The 9,657-nt window shown below is 46.9% G+C and overlaps 1 protein-coding gene across 2 annotated transcripts; it reads right to left on the minus strand.

The window, feature by feature from the left end:
- Window positions 1–667: 667 nt before the first annotated feature.
- Eif2b1 (eukaryotic translation initiation factor 2B subunit alpha) lies at window positions 668–9,647 on the minus strand. Of its 2 annotated transcripts, none has more exons than XM_051205076.1 (9): window positions 9,541–9,647; window positions 8,763–8,864; window positions 7,324–7,460; window positions 7,092–7,208; window positions 5,647–5,759; window positions 4,141–4,209; window positions 3,327–3,402; window positions 1,917–2,042; window positions 668–1,469 (listed from the first exon to the last, which is right to left on the minus strand). In XM_051205076.1, exons 1-9 carry the CDS (start codon window positions 9,551–9,553, stop codon window positions 1,305–1,307), a joined length of 918 nt encoding a protein of 305 aa, XP_051061033.1. In that variant the 5' UTR covers window positions 9,554–9,647; the 3' UTR covers window positions 668–1,304. The 2 variants fall into 2 exon arrangements, with proteins under 2 accessions (XP_051061033.1, XP_051061032.1); XM_051205075.1 differs by having other exon boundaries at window positions 4,141–4,205; window positions 5,643–5,759; window positions 9,541–9,607.
- Window positions 9,648–9,657: the final 10 nt, after the last annotated feature.

A 9,657-nucleotide genomic window follows, 5' to 3' on the forward strand; every position in this document is an offset into this window, starting at 1 on the left:
TCTGCTTTTTCTGAGGTATTTTTTGTGCTTTATTATAGACTTAGAAAATGTATATACACACACACTTATTTTAAATTATTATCGTTTAAAAACGGATAATGAAGTACACTTGATTTTAGGCATTGTAAAATTTCTAAGTATTGCTGGGTGGTGGAGGTGCACACCTTTATTCCCAGCAGAGGCAGAAGGATCTCTGAGTTCAAGGCCAGCCTGGTCTACAAGAGCTAGATAGAAAAACCCTGTCTCAAAAAAACAAAAACAGAAAATTCTATTTATTCTCAGTCACATGATCTCCCCTCGCCACCTCAACACTGCATGTCCTTTGCAGCGGTCTGGAGTACCCGCAGAGACAGAGGTGGCTATGTGCAGGGGGTTCTTCCCTCTCTTTTTCTTTGTAATGGGGGCTACACTATATAGTCCATGATGCTTTCACACGGATCCTCCTGCCTCAGCCTCCCATGTGCTGGGCTCCCAGGCTGGTGCCACCTCACCCAGACTGGGGTGAGAACATTTTAGAATTAACTTTGGTGCTACTTTATTGGCAGACATCTGAAAACCAGGAGGGGAATTCTATCCTGAGAACATGCTGCTAGGCTGCCTGGTGTTGTATCCAACAGTGCTTACACTGTTTCTAGCCTGGGTCTCCTTGTACGGATGTGATACCATATCCAAGTATTTCATATACTTTATTTGCAAAGATCCTGATTTGTTCCCATGTTTAATTTACAAAAGTTGTCGAAAGTGAACTCATTTTATAGACACAAGTTAGGATGGGACATTCTGTGTGCAGTGTCATGTGAATGTGGCCCCTGCCTTGGCGCTGTTCCTGTCTGGCTTGACCCTGCTGAGGAGACGAGCCCTGGAGCCAGATGCAGTCAGCAAGTGTTTCCTGGCTTCTTGTTAGGCACCCCATGATGTGTCCTCAGTGGCTGCCACTGCAGAAGGGCCTGCATCACTTTCGCTGATGCAAACCAGCCTGGAGTACGGTATGAGTAGAGGGTCCCCACTTGTGTACTGTCTTCCTCGGGTTTGCAGCCAGTCATCTAACTTGTACTTCCAGAGACATGAGTTTCTGAAAACAGGAAGGATGCTTCAGCTTCATTCTAGAACTGGGAACAGGTTTCAGATGTGACAGAGCTGAGTTAAAAGGGTTTTCCAGGACTGTGTCACTTTCCAATGTGAGCCCTTTGCATTCAAATCTGGAAGTCCGATTCAGTTTTGGCTCCTGGCTGGAGTGGAGAGGCTGCTCACCCTGTAGAGCTCTGCACACATGCTCCCTGCATGTTGATAGGAGGGGACTGTGCTCATAGGTACAGCTTGATGAGTTCATCGCTTACAGCAGATGGTGTCAGCACACCCAGGTCTGTAAACAGCAGGGTAATCAAGGATGGGGAAGTATAGTCAACCCATGGGTGTTCCTCTTTGAGATCCTGCCCAGTCTGCATGGACTTCAGAGTGTCTGCCTTGTACTGAAGAGAGAAGAACTTGGATTAGCTGGGTTGGCCTCCTATCCATGGCTGTAGCTTGACCACTAAGGTCTCTTCAAGATGGCTCTGTGTTCAGAAACTGGCTATGTGGCAGGCTGGGAGGGACAGTACGTCACAGGATACCATCCCACCCCACATAAGCGAATAAGAGACCACAATGGAGGGGCCTGGCCAAGATCTCTTTTGTAAAAGCAGAGATGGGAGTGAAGACAAGAGTTGATCCCAAGGCTGTGGTGCCACCACCAACCACACAGCTTCCCAGCACACAGTGTGCTGTATGCTACAGATTCTGCCCATAAATGTGACCAGGTCCAACCACGTGTCTTTGTACCCTGACACCGGAAGAGCACTAGAGGAAAAGGCTTGGGAAGTGAAGAACTTTCTAGAGAATTACAGAATCAATAACCCCGTCAAAAACATAAAACTCACCTTAAACTTATCTGGGACGTCTTGCTGATTAAGCGGGAAGAGCCGTACAAACTTGAAACTTTCTGCAACCACATAGAAGGGCTTGTTTTGGGCTTTGGCACACACGGCCATCTGGTTGGTTCCAATCTGAGAAGTCAGGGAAAATGGATGCAAGGTGAGGTTGCACAGCTCACTGAAGCAGAAGCACAGAGTGAGGGTAATTCTGTTATGACAATCAGAAGGATTTTTGTTTTGTGTCTGGTTTTTCTTTTTTAAAAGGTCCTCTTTGAGACTTAGTAATTTAGCTCAAATGGTAGAATGCCTGCCTAACATGCGGAAGCCCTGAGTTCAAGCTCTGGCCCTGCATAAATCAGGCCCTAGTGGGACACTCATAAACCCCGGAGGGATTACAGGGAGGTGAGGCAGGAGAATTAGAAATTCAAAAAGCATGCTCAACTAACTACATACTGAGTTCAAGGCCAGCATGAAATATCTTTAAAAAAATAAATAAATAAATAAAATAAAAAAAAAAAATGAAAAACAGTATTCAGGAGGCAGAGGCAGGTGGATCTGAGTTTGAGACCAGCCTGGTCTACAGAGCTACTTCCAGACATGGCTACACAGAGAAACCCTGTTTTGAACTACCCCTCCCATCCCCCCAAAAAGAAAAACATTTTTTTTTTCTAAGATAAATGGTCCCAAACCACATGCAAAGATGCCCGGTACCACCAGCTAGGGAAAAGTGGGTGCTGGCCAGTGTCCCAGCAGTACTCTGCACCACAGCCAATGGTGGGAAAGCCCAAGTGTCCACTGTAAGTGAACATGAGCACACAGTCAGTGCCCAAGATGGGATGGGTCTCAGCATGGAAGGGTGCAGCTCTGACACATGCTGTAGTCGGGCCGCACTGGGGCAGCATGGTCAGTGAAGAATGTCAGGATCAAAACCCTGAGCATTCCTTAGAAAAGGAGAAGTCAGGACAGGACAAAGGTGACCCAGGGATGTGGGAAAAGGCCATCTGGGACAAATAGAAAGGTTTCATAAACACACTAGTGATAGCATGGTGTGAATGTGCCGAAAGCCATTAAACCAAAAACAGGATGGTGCATGCATAGTGTAACATAAATTAAGATGTTTTGTCACAGACAGTTCCCTAGGTAAGGAAACCCTGAGGATGAATCTTCAATCAAATGGAAGCAAATCCAGAGACATTCAACTCCAAGCTGAGTCTATTTTGTCTGAGTGAGGTAGTGCATGCCAGTAATCTTAGCACTTGGGAGGCAGAGACAGGAGGATCAGGTCTGCCTCAGCTACGTAGTTTGAGGATAGCCTAAGGTATACAAGACCCTGTGTCAAAACTCAGTTCCAAACAAAGGCTGACCATGGTCCTGCTGTGCTACAGGGGTGTCCAGGGACAGTGTGACTGTACCTACCTTGTTAATAATTCCTCCATTCTCAACCACTCCTTCAGCACCAACTATGACAAGATCTGCTTTCTCCATGATATAGCTGAGGAAATGGACAAAAGGAAAAGCTGTCCTTACTTTTCTTGGCTTTAGTTAATATCTGATGATAGTAAATTCCTTCCACAGCTGCCATTTTCAGAACCTTGCCATGCGCATTAGAATGCCTGAGACAAGGTCTCAGTATGAAGCCTCGGTTGATCTGTAACTCAGATACCCACCTGCCTCTGCCTTCTAGTGCTGGGATGATAGGCCTGTTCACTTTTTAAGACAGAACTGCTGAAGATGCTTATGGGAATCACTCCCAACCTCCTTCTTAATAATGAGCTTTCTTCCCAAGGAACTACTGTAATTTAGTGATAGACACTCATGACCCAGCTGGGAGCCACTGAGCAGCCATGGCTGAGGACACAGAGTGCACTCACTGGTCACCTAACTGCTGATGATAGCCTGACCTTTGCCTTTTTCTCTGAAAACATGAGAAGCTGAGCACTACACTCATGCCAGTAACGCCAGCACTCGGAATGCTGAGGAAGGACTGAGTTCTAGGCCAGTCTGGGCTACAGGAGCCTGCCTTGGAAACAAGACCCCAGCCACTCATGTGCAAGAACCCAGATCCAATGCTGGGCACACAGCCTGTGTGATAACCCTGTGCTGCAGAGCGGCTGCCTACTTGTTAAGAGACAGATGATGCTACCCGGTCAGACTTCATGCACAGGATTCAAACTCCAATTTGAAAGCCCTGCTTGGAGCCAGCATGGATACGTGGGTGAGTCATACTTACCCAACAGCAGCATCCAGCACCACAGTGACAGGGACATTGAGGTGGCAGAGGGCTTTGGCCATTTTCTTCCTGAAGGTGACATGAGAACATCAGATAAAGTCCAAGGAAGCCCCACAGTGTTGCATGATGAATTTGATTTAGACAGAGATGTCCTGTGACCTTAGTGGCTTAAGGGGCAGGTCCTGACTGTGGACCAGGGAAACGAGAACCAAAGTTCTTCATTTTTTTATCATTATTTTTTTAAGACCTAGTTTTTATTTTATGTGTGTGGTAGTTGAATGCAATTGGCTCCCATAAGCTCATAGGGAATGGCACTATAGGATGCGTGGTGCATGGCTTTGTTCAAGTAGGTATGGCCTTGGTGGAGGAAGGTGTCACAGTCTACTTCCTATTGCCTTTGATCAGTACGTAGCCAGGGCCACGTCTGCGTGTCTGCTGCCATGCTCCTTAGCAAGATGATAATGGATTGAACCTCTGAAACTCTAAACGAGACACCACAATTAAATGTTTCCCATATCAGAGCTGCTGTGGTCATGGTGTCTCTTCACAGCAACAGAAACCCGAATTGAGACAATATGAATAGGTGTGTTTTGCTTGATGTATCAGACATTCCACATGCACATGCCTGGTATCTGAGGAGGCCAGAAGAAGAAATGGGATCCCCTAGAAATGGGTTGTGAACCACCATTTGAGTACCAGGAATTGAACCCAGATCCTCTGAACAAGCAGTAAATGCTCTTAACAGCTGAGCCATTATTGGTTTCTCCTTCCCCTCCCCTCCCTTCACTTCCCTTAAATTCCTGTTTTTTTGAGATAGGGTTTCTCTGTGTAGCCCTAGCTGTCCTTGAACTCAGAGATCTGCCTGCCTCTGCCTCTCAAGTGATGGGACTAAAGGTGTACATCATATTGCCTGGCTTATTTCTGGTTTCTTAAACTAGAGAGTTGGAGGTCCAGCTCTGGGGTACCTGATTAGCATGTGCAGGACCCAGATTCATTCCTCGGCACTAAAAAATAATGATAATAATAACAATAATAATAATAATAAATAGAAAAACTATATTCTTAAAGGAGCCTGGGTAATGAAGTCAACTGAGAACCAAGTTTGCTTTTTGTGTTTTCTGGAGATGTTTTGTCAATCACCAACTGAAAAAAACTTTCATGCAGTCTCCTGCTGTTACTCTGATTTAATTATCTAAAGAAAAACCATTAAGGGCTGGAGAGATGGCTCAGAGGTTAAGAGCACAGGATGCTCTTCCAGAGGTTCTGAGTTCAAATCCTGGCAACATATGTTGGCTCACAACCATCCATAATGAGATCTGGTGCCCTCTTCTGGCCTGCAGGCATACATGCAGGCAGAACACTGTATATGTAATAAATACATCTTAAAAAAAAGAAAAAAACCTTAAAAGAATTGAAAAAGAAACAAAGCTATAGCCTGCACTGTGCCCCTGCAAACCCACAGGTCCAAGGCAATGTTGACTCACTGGCCAGTGGCAAGGTACTTGCCCAGATAAATCAGGCTGAGACTCCGTGATGTACACACTGAACCGCTTCTTGGCTGCCACAGCTTCTTCCAGGACCCTTAGGACAACTCTGGAGTAGGCGTGAGTCAAAATTCTCTATGGAACAAGAAGCTTCCATTAGAGGGGCTAGCTGCCATCACATGACACAGGCTTGGCACTTGGAGCTCCTATATGCTACAAATCAACTGCAGTCGGAAGGGTGACTCTGACGGTCCACTGAAGTTCAAGCCCACTGAGAGTTCAACACTTCTGCCGAGGAACTGAGCACAGAATCTCCCCAGCAGAACCCAAAGGTATACAAGCCAGTACATCTGAAGGCCCAGGAGACAGTAAGATAGAGCTTGCACACTCAGGCTTACAAGTGCCAGGAAGAAGGGCAGGTCATACAGTGGCCTGATGAGGCTACTGACACTGGAAGGACAGGGAAACGGGGCCTTAGCCGCCTCTTCTATCACATCATCCCACTGTTGCGGACCCACCCGATTGTCCTACAGGAGGTACAATCTAATAAATATGCAACAACCACATAAAAGTTAAGCTGCTTTCCGAAACTGACGAGCACCATGGGGTGAGTGCAGCTGTCTGTGGTGCAGATGCTGACTGTGGACTCACACACTGCCTGTGCCTCTACGATGCAGAGGATCATACAAATCCAGGTGGGGGCTTGGCTCACCAGAATCGCAGGTGCTCAGGCCTCATCTTGAACCTGAGGAGTCTTCATTTAACAAGCCCGCAGGTTCAAGATTTAGCAGTTCTGCTTTTAACCCAGCTGTTAACCCAGGTTCAGAGCTACGGGTGGTGCAGGTGAGAACCCACACCACGACTACACACTGAGCCGAGGAGTATTATGGTCGCTCCTCCACTTGGCCCAGGCCTTTTTGACACTGCCATTAACACAACCTCAACCCCACCTCCCCGTAAGTCACATATTTAACAGCATACTTCAAAGGTGGGAAATGCAGTAAAGCCAAGGGCAATATCTAAGAGCCATAATGCAAGTAAATACAGGTATGCTTTGTGGAGGGGGAGATGGTGGGGAGGGTGTGCTTTTGGCTCAGAAAACATAAGGCTTTATTATTTGCTGGAGTGGACAAGCTGGGGCCTGGCTGAACCTGCAGTTCCTCAACTGACTTGAGACAGGTCACACACAGCTCCACCCAGTACTGACATAGGCTCCAATGCATGGCGGTGACCATGGTAACAGCTTGTCTGCGCAGACTCATTTCAGATTAGAACACTAACTACAAACCCTTCACCTTTTTTGTTGTTGTTTTTTCAAGACAGGGTTTCTCTGTGTAGCTTTGTAGACCAAGCTGGCTCAAACTCACAGAGATCCGCCTGCAGTAGGCGGCAGAGTCGGGATTTCAGACCCAGCAGCCTGACTCTAAAGCTCCCAATTCTAGCAGCACAGGGGAGCTGTCTACTCACCGCCCCGTCTTTGATGAAGGTATGGCACAGGTCTGCAATTTTGTTTCTTGACAAGGATATTCTCCTGAGGAAAAGCTCCCCTCTCTCAATCATGATCTTCTTACATTTGGAGTAATCCTGGGAAGAAAAGAGCAAAATGAAGCCGGGGTGGGGGGAGGGGGATCCCAGGAAAGCTGACAGTTTGTAGACAAAAAGAGAAATAGAAGGAATTTCTGAGGGGGGCGGGGCTTACAGAGTACTCCAGGGAGGTGAGGCTGATGAATCGAAGGAAGAGCTCTCCACCAGAGGACACGGCCACGGAGGAGTCCACACCACATAGGGTTTCTATGGCGCTGGTGAGATTCGCTCTCAGGCCCTGGAGTGTCTCCCCTGCAATGATGAAGTGAGGAATGTGATGTTCATTTGGGATCACGGCCCTTGCTGGTCTGCAGTTCGTCCACTCTTTCAAAGAATCCTGGATCCATCTCTGTGGCAGCCACCGGGAGATGCTGCACAAGAGGAGCAATTAACAAGCACAGAAATAGGCGAGTTACAAACGAACGAGGACAGGGGAAGGTAGGGTAACGAACTAGGTCGAGACACTTTAAAGGGCTGGCCTCTTGCACTACAGGCCATTTAAACTGAGACTTCAATAAGAAAGGACCCGGATACATGGAGACCAGTGAGGACAGCTTCTGTGTAGACGTCAGTGATACAAAGGCCCAAGGTAGGGACGCACTTGGTATGAAAAACAAAGAAGGCCAATGAGATGGCTCAGTGAGCAAAAGCACTTTGCTGCTGTTCAAGCTTGGTGACCTGACTAAGAAAGAACCAACCCCCGAAAGCTGCCCTCTACCCGCCAGGCTCACCGTGGCATGTGCACACCCACACTCAGGCACACACTTAATAAAAAACAGAAATTAAGAATCCAAGAAGCCAGCAGGGCTGAGCTGATGTATTTTACAGTAAGCAACAGCATGGCAGGTAACTTAGTGGTGGCAGATGAGATTTGTGAGACAGTGCAGGGTCCAAAGTATCTGAACGTATGTACACTGGGAAGACATCAGAGACGGAGTTAGACCACCCCATGAGAATGAAAAAGGCACCGTTACTACTTTGTACGTATAAGCGGTCATATTATACCCAGAGTCTTAAGAATTACAATGCTTGTTTAGAAGAGTCCAATGCATATTGATACCAGAATCTTTTGTTTTTGTAGACAGGGTTTCTCTGTGTAGTACTGGCTGTACTGGAACTCATTCTGTAGTCTAGGCTGGCCTTGAGCTCACAGAGGCCCACCTACCTCTGCCTTCTGAGTATTAGGTTCAAAGGCGTGCACCACTACTGCTCCACAATACCAGAATTTATTCTGGAACATTCTCTATAGCATGTGTACAGAATCTAGGCCAAGCTAGGAGCTTGGTACTCACCTATAAAACTAAATTGATTGCTATAATTTAAGCCTTTTAGCTAAGGCTGTATTGTTGACTCTTGATTCCCAGCATATTTTGTAGGTGGATGGGAATCCTTTATGTGGTAGCCCGAGGGCTCCCTCCAGGCTGAATGGATGGACATGGAGACAGAATCTGAGCTTGACACTGTAGGCAGCCATGCATGTCTTCCTGTCCCCATTCCTACAGGTCTTCTGAAGATGTTCCTAAAGCCCAGACCATTCAAGGCTACTCTTTATACCTTTATCTCTCTTCAAGAACTCCAGCAAAGTCCGGATGGCAGCCACTGCTGAGGCCATGTTAGGATCGCCTTTCATCTGAGACTTGAAGTATTCGATTAACTCTAGGAAGAGAGGGGAAAAAGTGGGTCAAATGGGTCATCACAGGAACTTGGCAAGATGAGGCCAGAGTGCTTGGTAACGACCGCTGACCTTAGGAATAAGAAGCAAAAGCTTTTTTTAAAAAGGAGCTTTTAAAGTTACAGGGCACGTTAAACATCGACAGGGATAGAGAAGATATGTAATGTTGGCAAGGACACACCTCTTTCATATTTTATACAAGTTATTGGTATGCAAGGCAGAGAACTTAGGGGCCTAGTCCAGGGGCTTGTAGTCTTTTCAGTCACTTTATTAATTTCTCCTGCAGCCTTTTGAGCAGTCCACAATCGTTAACTCAAGTGCATAAATACAAATGTAAAAATGCATACAGTTTTACCTAGGTCACTTTTTCATTAAAATCAGTGTATTCATTGTTTTTTTTTTTCACTTAACAAAAACATTCTGAGAATCATGATGGACAAGCAAACCAAAGATGCCTTATTTCTTCAAGTGTCTTCCTACTGGTAACCAGGGCTGCGGAGGCCTGCACACTGTTTTTGGAAGAGGCCCCTCGGACAGCGTGTGCTGAAGCGAGTTTGCGAGCGTCCGAGAGGCCCAGACCGCGACACAAGAGCAGTGACAGCAGAAAGCAGACCGAATCCGGACAGCCCGTGTGTCCCGCCTCTCCAGCCACCCACTCACCATGGTTCTCCATGGCTCCCTCGCGAACCCCGCAACCGCGCCGGCAGCAAGCCACAGGTTGACAGTCTGTCGCACGCTTCACGAGTCACTTCCGTCGCCTCGAAGTCGGGACTTACG

The sequence above is a fragment of the Phodopus roborovskii genome, unplaced genomic scaffold, assembly GCF_943737965.1.
Source record: "Phodopus roborovskii unplaced genomic scaffold, PHOROB, whole genome shotgun sequence".
NCBI lineage: Eukaryota > Metazoa > Chordata > Mammalia > Rodentia > Cricetidae > Phodopus > Phodopus roborovskii.

Coding starts and splice junctions, on each gene's coding strand:
- Eif2b1 (XM_051205076.1), bottom strand. Junction 7,461..8,762: donor GTTCTTGAAGAGAGATAAAG/GTATAAAGAGTA, acceptor TCATCATTGCAG/GGGAGACACTCCAGGGCCTG. Junction 5,760..7,091: donor CCTTCATCAAAGACGGGGCG/GTGAGTAGACAG, acceptor CTTGTTCCATAG/AGAATTTTGACTCACGCCTA.